The sequence below is a fragment of the Oncorhynchus nerka genome, linkage group LG16 (genome assembly GCF_034236695.1).
Source record: "Oncorhynchus nerka isolate Pitt River linkage group LG16, Oner_Uvic_2.0, whole genome shotgun sequence".
Lineage (NCBI taxonomy): Eukaryota > Metazoa > Chordata > Actinopteri > Salmoniformes > Salmonidae > Oncorhynchus > Oncorhynchus nerka.
Window position 1 is genome coordinate 12,747,384 of NC_088411.1, and position 12,614 is coordinate 12,759,997.

The window sequence follows — 12,614 nt, forward strand, 5'->3', positions numbered from 1 at the left end:
CAGTTTACAAATAAATGAAAGGAAACCGAAACTGATGCGTAGCTGTATTGCCACGGTTTACATTCTGACAAGTGCAAATACGTAAATTATTAACATTTTGCACTGTAGCCTATAGAAGATGTTGGTATATGGTCTACTGACTTGTGATCATCATGTGACAAACTTTTAATACTTTGAATAGAAAAGCAGTGTCATCAACACCCTTATTCAAACCTGCATGATGATAATTCCTGTGCTGCAATGTTTGACCATGTACTGGCGCTGTGTACTATATAAAGGGGGAAAGGAGAAGGTCATATAAGGGGTAGAGAGGAGATGCTTGTAGAAATATAATTTTCCAGCGAGTAAATATTCAAATGGTTTTTTCAACACTAGTGACTCTATAATCACTCATTGTTTCTGAACAATGCTTATTTACATGACGAATAATCAACTTTAGAAATTATAATAACACTTACAAGTGTTTTTTTTATAGGCCTAGTTGTTTTATTGCAAGATGTATCATGCAGCCACATGGTGCAATTTTACTCAGACAACTGAACTTTGTGACACTACCTGACATAAGACATAGAAACATATATTTTTCCCAAAAGTAATACATTTGAACTCAAATTTTCTTTGCAACTTTTGCACAAAATAAAACGAAGAGTGCAGCCAGAGATGCGTACTCCCAACTTGAACTTTACTTTTCACTTCACCATTAAAAACATTAAAATGCTCAAATGCATGCAGCAGTGTGAGCCATGTAAGCCATGCATTGTTTTGTAGTTAGGCATATCATTTGAGTTTCATTCCTTTGCCGAAAGAATCTGTCAGGTCGCCTGTGTCCTCAGACTACCTTTCCTGTTTGTGGAACGACAAAATCTCAGAGGGCTCGCCAACTCTCTTGTTATCCCTGCCACCTCTGTGATCCGCTGAGAGGTGCCTCTTCCCAGCCTGCCTCCTGTCCCAACTCTCAATCCAAATCTGGTAGGTGTTTTTTAACTATGTCACAGCGCCATCCCCGTCTCTCTTCTTGCTATACCAAAGCCGGCATAGCAGAGCTGCTTGTCTGAGTCACTGAGGGACTTGTCCTCAAAAAGGACAGTGAATATCTTCATCACCTCTTCCAGCTGGTAGTTGTTCCCGTAGGCCTCAGCCAGGTTCACCCTGGCGTGGTCGTTAGAGGGCTTCAACTCCACGGCTCTGGAGAAGTGACGGATGCAGACCTCCACCTTCACTTTTATTCTTAATGTCAGCCTTTTTTATTCCCCATGTAAAGTGACGTTCAAGTGCTTTCAGCTTGACTTCCATATCTGCTTTGACCTCTGTGAGGAAATAGAAATAATACTAATTATTATAAGTTATTATTTTATTACTAGCCCAACATTGTTATCGTTGTTAACAGTCATAATCATCCTCATCTTCAACACAACAGCATTGTTTGTTATTGTGATATGAAGTAGTTCAGAGAGATAGATTATGTGCGTGTAATTAAATGATTTTACAATTGGTGTAAAATTCTTACCTCGTTTTATTTTCGATGGCAGATAAGATATATGACCACAGTATTGAGGTATTACAAATCTGAGACTAGTGCAAACCAATCATGTATATAAACCCTGGCTTTGTGATTTTTCTATGGATTGACCATTGAGAGGCTTTGAAGCCACTGGGGTTGGCCGTATTGGCACTCCCTGGTAGGAGCAGTCCTCCATAGAAATTAATGGAATTTTACAGTATTTCAATTCAATGTTTCAAGGACAAAATTACCTGTTTTTGAGTATTTTTGTTGTTGTAATGGTAACAGTACATTAGTTATCTCAAAAAATGTACTTTAAGGAAAATGTTTATATAAAATATTTATATATGTTTATATTACAGACACTTTAATGCATACTTTGAAATTATATTATGTGAGCTAACATTAAAAAAACACATTTTTTACAAGCCAAGATCGAGGCTTCAAAACAGCGCCCCCTGGAAGTAATGTAGTATATATAGAAATAATTGGCACAGAAACTTGAAACTTGAACTAGCCACTCCCTGGCATATTATCTATATTTTGCAGAGACGAAAACGAAACTGATACGTGACTGCCATGAGTTTCTATTCTGCCAAATAGCCATTTATCATGTAACAAAGTATTTTTTATGTGAATAAAAAACAGTAGCCTACTATCAACAACTGAATCGAAATTTAGATAACGTGTATGCACCATCATATTAATAGTATCTCAAGCATACCATACATCCGGCTTCTACACCTGCATTGCTTGCTGTTTGGGGTTTTAGGCTGGGTTTCTGTACAGCACTTTGTGACACCAGCTTATGTAAGAAGGGCTTTATCAATACATTTGATTGACTGATGGATTTCTCCAACAATTTACCGGGTCGCGTTTACGAACTATCGGTATTCATCTTTATCATTACTTGTTTTAACCACTTGATGGCGCTCTGCACTAGGAGCTAGAGGGGCAAAAGATGTTTGGGTTTCATCCGTGGCCAGTCAGTGTCCAGTCAAAATAGAGCAAACACAGCAGCATTCTACTTATGAAACTACAATGCTAAAGATACAGATTCCTGATCTCTCACTTTCAATTTGAGGCAATATTTATTTTATTCATGGTTTTGAAGAGTTGCATTAGGCCTACATACAATATGTACACTACCGGTCCAAAGTTTTAGAACACCAACTCATTCAAGGCTTTTTCTTTAATTGTAACTATTTTCTACATTGTAGAATAATGGTGAAGACATCAAAACGACGTGAAGGTCAGTCAATGCGGGACATTTCAAGAACTTTTAAAGTTTGTTCAAGTGCAGTCGCAAAAACCATCAAGCACTATTATGAATCTGTCTCTCATGAGGACCGCTACAAGAATGGAAGACCCAGAGTTATCTCTGCTGCAGATTTGTTTAACACATTTTTTGGTTACTACATGATTCCATATTTGTTATTTCATTGTTTTGATGTCTTTACTATTATTCTACAATGTAGGAAATAGTAAAAATAAAGAAACACCCTTGAATGAGTAGGTGTTCTAAAACTTCTGACCGGTAGTGTATATAGTAGGGAAATGAATCAGCCAGTTGGCTATATGCCTATTTCCCAATAGGTTTTCACACGCAAATAAAACATTTGGCTACTCTATTCTTTCCCTTTTTCTGAGTATTTTATCATCAGCACTACAATGTCACTGTCACCGGAGCCATAGCCTACTACCCTACATGTATTCACTACCCTTTCTGTAATGTAATGTATTTTATTTCTTCAAGAAATATACCTTAAAAGGAGAACAATGCCAAAATATTTACATTTCTTATTGTTCCCTGTTAACTAAGTAGCATAGATGTAGTATCTTAATCTGAGGCAGTTTTCTACAGCAGGAAAATAATCCTGCAGCAATGGGAAATGTGTTGATTTTTCAGTGTAACATTTCTAGTGTTGATTCAGGTGTTACATGAACTCTGTAAATCTGTCCTGTACAGCCAGGGCACCTTGTGGTGCAGCAGATGTCAAATTAAGTATTGAAAGTCGAAGGAGGCAGGTGACTACGTCGATCTGAGAATGTGATCTGAGTCACGTATGATATTCCAGTATCAAGTCCCATAGGCTCTGTAGAAGCGTTGTCTGGCCAATTTGCTGTGTATAGATCGACATCTGTGTAACACGATCAAGCTTTTTCAAGCAGAAATTTGCTTCCTGCAACACAAACTCAAAAAAGTTTTGGGACACTGTAATAACACCTCCTCCCAGCTGCCACTGCACTGAGGATAGGAAACACTATCACTACCGATAAATCCACTAAAATTGAACATTTCAATTAGCATTTTTCTACGGCTGGCCATGCTTTCCACCTGGCTACCCCTACCCCGGTCAACAGCACTGCACCCCCTACAGCAACTCGTCCAAGCCTTCCCCATTTCTCCTTCTCCCAAATCCAGTCAGCTGATGTTCTGAAAGAGCTGCAAAATCTGGACCCCTACAAATCAGCCGGGCTAGACAATCTGGACCCTTTCTTTCTAAAGTTATCTGCCGAAATGATTGCAACCCCTATTACTAGCCTGTTCAACCTCTCTTTCGTGTCGTCTGAGATTCCCAAAGATTGGAAAGCAGCTGCGGTCCTCCCCCTCTTCAAAGGGGGGGGACACTCTTGACCCAAACTGCTACAGACCTATATCTATCATACCCTGCCTTTCTAAGGTCTTCGAAAGCCAAGTCAACAAACAGATTACCGACCATTTCGAATCCCACCACACGTTCTCCGCTATGCAATCTGGTTTCAGAGCTGGTCATGGGTGCACCTCAGCCACGCTCAAGGTCCTAAACGATATCTTAACCCCCATCGATAAGAAACAATACTGTGCAGCCGTATTCATTGACCTGGCCAAGGCTTTCGACTCTGTCAATCACCACATCCGCAGACTTGATAGCCTTGGTTTTTCAAATGATTGCCTCGCCTGGTTCACCAACTATTTCGCTGATGGAGTTCAGTGTGTCAAATCGGAGGGCCTGTTGTCCAGGCTTCTGGCAGTCTCTATGGGGGTGCCACAGGGTTCAATTCTTGGACCGACTCTCTTCTCTGTATACATCAATGATGTTACTCTTGCTCCTGGTGAGTCTCTGATCCACCTCTACGCAGACGACACCATTCTGTATACTTCTGGCCCTTCTTTGGACCCTCCAGACAAGCTTCAATGCCATACAACTCTCCTTCCGTGGCCTCCAATTGCTCTTAAATACAAGTAAAACTAAATGCATGCTCTTCAACCGATCGCTGCCTGCACCTGCCCGCCCGTCCAACATCACTACTCTGGATGGTTCTGTCTTAGAATATGTGGACAACTACAAATACCTAGGTGTCTGGTTAGACTGTAAACTCTCCTTCCAGACTCACATCAAACATCTCCAATCGAAAGTTACATCTAGAATTGGCTTCCTATTTCGCAACAAAGCCTCCTTCACTCATGCTGCCAAACATACCCTTGTAAAACTGACCATCCTACCGATCCTCGACTTCGGCGACGTCATTTACAAAATAGCCTCCAATACCCTACTCAATAAATTGGATGCAGTCTATCACAGTGCCATCCGTTTTGTCACCAAAGCCCCATATACTACCCACCACTGCGTCCTGTACGCTCTCGTTGGCTGGCCCTCGCTTCATACTCGTCGCCAAACCCACTGGCTCCAGGTCATCTTCAAGATCCTGCTAGGTAAAGTCCCCCCTTATCTCACCTCGCTGGTCACCATAGCAGCACCCACCTGTAGCACGCGCTCCAGCAGGTATATCTCTCTGGTCACCCCCAAAACCAATTCTTACTTTGGCTGCCTCGCCTTCCAGTTCTCTGCTGCCAATGACTGGAACGAACTGCAAAAATCTCTGAAACTGGAAACACGTATCCCCCTCACTAGCTTTAAGCACCAGCTGTCAGAGCATCTCACAGATTACTGCACCTGTACATAGCCCATCTATAATTTAGCCCAAACAACTACCTCTCCCCTACTGTATTTATTTATTTATTTTGCTCCTTTGCACCCCCATTCTTTCTATCTCTACTTTGCACATTCTTCCACTGCAAATCTATCATTCCAGTGTTTATTTTTTATTTATTTTTTATTTTTTACTTGCTATATTGTATTTACTTCGCCACCATGGCCTTTTTTTTGCCTTTACCTCCCTTATCTCACCTTTGCAGATTGTGTGACAGGGGGGGGGGGGGGGGGCAAAGTAAACCCGTAGATCCAGTCGGCACTGCCACAGATATGATCAGAATTGAGATTTCGGAATGTAACCATTGTGTGTGGGGTAATCTTGGAAAGTACACCTTGGATTTTCCGGGAATGGAAGGATCTCTATTTGTAGCTGACACCAAAGAACCAGTAAAGACAAGTGGAACTTAACTTACCTTATCTTATCTCAGAAAGGGAGAGTCACCACTTGCCTCACTCCCACTCTCTCCCTGTGATTCATAGGATAGTTGGATTGAATTTAAAGTGGAGATGAGGAAGAAATTTAATCCCAACTAACCCCTAGTTAGTTGCGACATCCAGTTTACAGAAAGTGCTATTGACATCCTCAATTGTGCATAGAAAATACTGTAATTACTGGGGTTTTGTTAACATATGTTTATCATGAGTAGGGCTTGACAGAGCCTATATGAGTCATGGTCTATTATCCAGCTATTCACTCTAAATACCAAGGCAGTCGACCACTCAACATCAGGAATGACAGGTTTCCTTTTCTGTTTCACCTCTGGCACTGACATAATACTGTTCAGGAACACATCCCTAGAACTGATGAATGGAAAGTTCATTTCATCACACATTGGAATGTGAATAGAAGGACACAATTAGTAGAACAGAAACGGATAGCAATCAACAGCACCATCTGCTGTTTGCATTCTCACTATGCCAAGTTCTCAGCTCTCACAGGAATTCTGCTACACAGGTTGAGTCATCAGAGGGTCACAGCTCTGTTGTAACAGTGGTGAAGTCTCTCTGACTGTCAGTGGGTCAGACCTCCATCAGCTCTCACCACGTTGTTTGCTCCTGGCAAAAGAAAAATGTTCAACCCACCCCTCCTCCTTGTCCTCCTCTTCTCTTTGATAATATTATGCAATACAGGGAAACTTTGATTTCCCTTAGCTTAGAATAACACTAATATCTGAATGTATTTATTCAATGATTGTATAGACATTTTCAATACAGGCACACAGAACAATCATACTCTGAATCAGATTACTTAGCTAAGTGTGGAATAAGTCAAGGGGTATGAATACATTCTGAAGACACTCTGAGAAGTCCCCCGGAAGTTTAGTAAGTCTATATAAGGACATCTGTGGGCGGATACTTTTCACAGAGAACTCATAAAAGGAGAGAGCTTTTGCAGGAGGTTGTTTAAACACGCCTGTCAAGCTCACACACAACAAGACTGAACACAATGCTTCTACAGGGCCTATGGGACTTCATCCTGGGATATAATGCCTGGCTCAGATCACCTTTCTTCCCTGTGCTTTTCTCCCTCAGCGTCTACCTCACCTTCTGCCTGCCCTTCGTGGTGCTGGACCTCCTCTCCCCCAGGCTGGCCTGGATCAGGACCTTTAAGATCCAGCAGAAGAGCCACGTCTCCTGGACCATGATTTGGAGCTGCCTGGCTCACTCCCTCTACAACCATGTAGTGTTCCTCTTCCCTCTCACTGTGCTGCACTGGTTCTGGAGACCAGCCACCTTCATGCCCGAGGCCCCCGGAACGCTGCGTCTCATCTGGGACGTGGTCGCCTGCCTCCTGCTGTTCGACTTCCAATACTTCATCTGGCATCTGTTGCACCATAAGGTGCCCTGGCTCTACCGGACGTTCCACAAGGTGCACCACAAGCACACATCCACCTTCGCCCTGACCACTGAGTACTCTGGGGCCTGGGAAACCCTGTCTCTGGGATTCTTCGCTGGGGTCAACCCTCTGCTGCTGGGCTGCCACCCCCTGACAGAGATGCTCTTCTATGTTCTGAATATCTGGCTTTCTGTGGAGGACCACTCTGGCTATGACCTGCCCTGGTCCACGCATAGACTGGTGCCCTTTGGGCTCTACGGTGGAGCTCCGCACCACGACCTGCACCATCTGAAGTTCAAGTCCAACTATGCTCCGTACTTCACACACTGGGACAGGGTTTTTGGGACATTGCACAAGCATTCAGACTGAATTTCTGCACAGAAGAAAGTGCAATTGGACATCTTGAATATCTTTTATGTTAAAAGGATCGGATGCAGAGAGCATCACTTTGTGATACATTGTATGATATGCTGATGTTATTTAGCATAGTAAAGATAAAGCTGTATTTAAGTTTATTTAATTAAACGTGTTATTTATTAAGGCATAGCCTGACTGCAGATTTTCTATGACAGTTGTATATGAAAGTTATCTCTAAAGATTCAGAGCTGTGATGCTAGTTTACTGAACTATCAGAATGATTTTGACTGGGGTTGAATGACTGAAAACTATTGTGAATGATTGTGTTGACTTCTCAGTGCTACTGGGTGAGCATCACAGAACAAAATGTTCAGCTGTTTCAAGCTGTATGCAGTATTAACAAGAGGTAACCCTCAACATTTTAGTTACAAAACAAGATGTAATAAAACTTGTGACCTAAATATTTGTGTGGCTCGCTTTCATTCATCTACATTCTTCCGTACGTAAGCCTATTTGTTTATACGATGTTGTTGATTTATAGAGATGGCTGTTTTCAGATACAGCAACGCTGCATGCTGACAACCATGATGGTTTCCTATGACACATACATACGTAAACATCATTCGTATGCAGTCATTTGAAACCCATGAGTGTACCACCGTGCGCCAAATTCCCTTTGTCTGGTGACTGAAGCTATGTGTTATTTTGTTAATCATGTAGAAGAAAAAGAAACGCACACCTATTAAGACGAGGTGCTGGCTAGCGGAGTAGAAACTTGAAAATAAAAGAGAGCCGCACACTCTAGGAGCTCAGATGCAAAAATGTAATACTTGGCTGTCGAAACGTTGGTATTACATTTTTGCATCTGAGCTCCTAGAGTGTGTGGCTATCATTTTGTTAATCATGACCTTGTGAACAAAAGAGGTCGATGCTCATTCCAAGATCCATTTGTTTTTTCTGGACCATGTGACCTGAACATGAACAAAAGTTTTCTACAGTAGCATGTACTAATTTGATCAGTTTCTAACAAACTGTTTTCTTTCTTACTTACGATATATGGACAACAGTATTCATGTTAATTAGGCCCTTTCCATTACTACTGTAATCATGTGAAAGTTGTGTCAAAACCCACTGGTGACAGGATCTCCGCAAGGGGAAGTACAGAATGAAGTCCACTATTTATAAAAGTGCAGTAATCAACCTTGCCCCCCATCCACACTTCCAAACGAAATATGAAGTCACCAAAGCCTCATCTAAAAAGGGAAAATGACATCTTTCTGAGATTGACAATTGAGAATTTCCCAGAAGTAATTGGAGAATTCCCAAACAGGAGCAGGAACAATACAATTCTGCAGACAAAAACAGAGCCATCAGACACTCATTTCCTGGCCTATGCAATACACTGTATGACGTTTTCTGATTATATCTTTGTGAACATGTAGGATTCTTTGTGAATGTTATGATAGCGTTTCGAGCAGTGTTTTCAAGATAGTGGTTTGCACGCCACTGGACCATGGGTTGTGGTCAAGCCTGTTTTGATGTTAAAAGAGGCACTGGCTTTGTTTAATCACTGAGTCACAGGGGAACACCAAGTGGGGAACCACTGTTTGAAGCAATATCACACAGATTGAGAATATTATATTATTTCATGTCTGCTATTCGTGGTTCACTTTTACAGACAACTAGAAGTATGATGTATCCTAAGATCCTCTGTCTCTTTCTAAAACAAATCTGAACAACATTGCTAAGGGGTAATATCTGAGAATGATTGTGTTCAGGTTTTGCTATGATGGGTAGTACTCAGGCTGAGATGAGTCTTGCAGACATAGGATCTTATTTTGATCACTCTTTTCCTGAAAATATTTTTCCTGTACTGCAGGATATACAAAAGTGTAGTTTATTCAAGGATTAAAAAGGCTTCTAAAGTTGTACATTTCTAATTGCCCTAACGTAAAATGTATCTTCCCTACAAAGATTGACCATTAATTATAATCCACATAATAATTCACATGTTCTGTTGCTGCAGGATTATTGTCCTGCTGTAGCAAACTTGCTCAAATTAAGATCCTACATCTGTATTAGTGGACTAGGAGAGGAAAAATATAACCACTGTTCGAAATATTCTGAATGCCCGATCGCATTAGTATTGACTACAGATCCAAACATGTCTGAGGTTGACTGCTTTCCAGATTTCAATTCTCTTACTCAGTCTCTACCCATGTACAAGTGGCCTGAGGCCAATCCCACAAACACTTATCCACCATGAGACAGCAAACATGACTTTCTACGTCAACACACATGTTTGAACGAGAAAAAGATATTCTATATTTTCCCCAACATTTTCCCACCACCCCAAACAAATCTGTATACAAATAAAGTGAATTTTATCTCTTGCGATAATATCTTCAGACAAACACTAAAATGAAACACAGATGGTAGTCTAGACCTCTGCCATTGTTTTGGTATTGTTTAATCTTAAAATAATCAAACTGATGCTTGTCCTCAAGACATCCATAGTTACGCAACATTTCCTGGAATTTAGAAGGACATGTCCTGAGAAAAGCTCAGAAACGAGGGCTCAATTCAATCCATAGCGTTGATAATCCGCATTATAGCACCAGTCACATTTAAGTAATTTCCGATTGAGTCGACATATGCAAATTCCTCTAATGCGGGAACATTGCCTTTCAAAGGTTTTAGGATTAGACACGCTGCCAATAACAGTCAAACTACGCAACATAAACACACATCTTAGAGTTATTAAGTGGAGGAAAGTGTCATTTATTATCTCCACCTCAAATACTGTCACTTTGCCTTCCAAACATCAATTTCAAAGAAAAATATACAACATACAGTTGTCATGACGTTGCCCTCTTTGAGTACAGCGAGCACCATACCCCGCTCTCTGCTTCTACAACCAGACTGCTGTGGTCAGAGGTCGTAAATTCCTCAGAAGACCCTGCCTCATGGCCACACAGTATTAGAGAGAGGGTAAACTTTCACAGAGGACAAAGGAAATCCTTCCACCTCACAGAACTTGAGGTACGAACAAATTTCATGTTCCGGAGAAAGTGTAAAAGATCGGTGAAGAATCCAGCTATGAACTGGTCCGTTTGTCACAACTTGGGAAGCTCATGGGAGACGGTGTGGCCACATAACCATAACGCTGTTTATATAATAGCCACCGATATAAAGTTTACATCTAATTGTTGTATAAGATGAATGAGTGAGTATGATACTGTTTACACAATTTTACAATGTGATTTTGGACTGTTTAATGAAGGAAAACTCAAAAAGGGAATTGGATTTGAACTAAATCAGTGGACCGCCCCTGAGCCCAGTTAGGGTCAGACATCCTGGGACAGCCCTTTTCTGCCATTCCGAATAAAACCCAACTTTGAGAAATTATCACCAGACCATGTGTTCCTCCATTAGGAGGGTAGCGGCAGGGTAGTGGTTAGAGCGTTGGACTAGTAACCAGAAGGTTGCAAGTTCAAACCCCTGAGCTGACAAGATACAAATCTGTCGTTCTGCCCCGGAACAGGCAGTTAACCCACTGTTCCTAGGCTGTCATTGAAAATAAGAATTTGTTCTTAACTGACTTGCCTAGTTAAATAAAGGTTGAAAAAAGGAGGGGGACAAAGGTTGTAGACCGAGCTTACCTCAATTACGAGATGCAGAATCTTTTAACCATACCGCGTGGTTAAACTCTTAGACTATCGATACTGACAGAATAGGAACAAGTCTTTGATACTAATTACTAGTCTGCAGCTAGGTATCATTGAACGCGAAGAACGACAACCGTCGAAACATAAAAATTCATGTAAGACCACAATGTTCCTTTGCCCATTGACCTAAAACAAAGATGTTTTTTTCACTGAAGCCTTTCAAAAGGATAGTACTGATCATCTTGCCCAAACCAATCTCCCTGACGCCACCCCTATGCAGAAATGAGATTCTGCATGACGACCTTGCCATTGCAAAATAACACTTATCTTTACCGTTGACATAAAAATGATTACAAATGATTAATGACAGGCTTCATGGACACAAAACACAAAGAATATATGCTGAGTAGAGGAAAAACACAGTATTATATAAGCATGCAATTAAACAATGTGTCTACTGTAAGTCAGTACTGTATGTGTTTTACATACAGATCCAAACAGCTTTAAGTGAATGTGCATAATGTGTTGGATACTGTGTCAAAACCTTTGAAATAGAAAATGTTTGAAAAGTTTTGGCTCATTGAGGTTTTTGAGCTTCTCAGCATTACAACAACAGCATTATCTAAAAATGCATTGCCACACAATGTTTTTTTGAAAGTAATAGGCATTGCAACAGAGTATTGTTGTGAAAGTACTAGGCAGATGATGTGAATGATAGAGAATGGTGCGAATAACGAATGACTACTGCTCTGATTGATCATAGTTTGTGTGGGTTGGTGTGAGTCATACTTCAATGAAAATACCTCTTTGTATTTTACATTTCACACAGTTAAAGGAATTGGTTTAGATTTGAATTTGACTGGTCTTGATGTACTCCGAGACTGTAACATTATCTGGCAGCAGTTTTTACTGTACACAGTCAAATATGTCCTGTACATTTTAGTGTATTTATAGTAAATCTGCCTGTGTGCGATTTATCCTTTCTGAGGTCAACAGAGACCAATAAGTGCTCCTCAGGGAACCTTTCATATTTTTTATTTTAATTTAAATGTAACCTTTATTTAATTAGGCAAGTCAGTTATTAAGAACAAATTATTATTTACAATGATGGCCTACACCAGTCAAACCCGGACGACCCTGGGCCAATTGTGCACTGCCCTATGGAACTCCCAATCACGGATGGTTGTGATACAGCCTGGATTCAAATCAGGGTGTCTGTAGTGACGCCTCTAGCACTGAGATGCAGTGCTTTAGACCGCTGCACCACTCGTGAC

The 12,614-nt window shown here is 41.0% G+C and overlaps 1 protein-coding gene across 1 annotated transcript; it reads left to right on the top strand.

Moving 5' to 3' along the window:
* Window positions 1–6,872: 6,872 nt before the first annotated feature.
* Window positions 6,873–8,133, top strand: LOC115144560 (cholesterol 25-hydroxylase-like protein). The gene has a single exon (XM_029685603.2). It carries the CDS (start codon window positions 6,926–6,928, stop codon window positions 7,682–7,684), a length of 759 nt encoding a protein of 252 aa, XP_029541463.1. The 5' UTR covers window positions 6,873–6,925; the 3' UTR covers window positions 7,685–8,133.
* The last annotated feature ends 4,481 nt before the right edge of the window (window positions 8,134–12,614 follow it).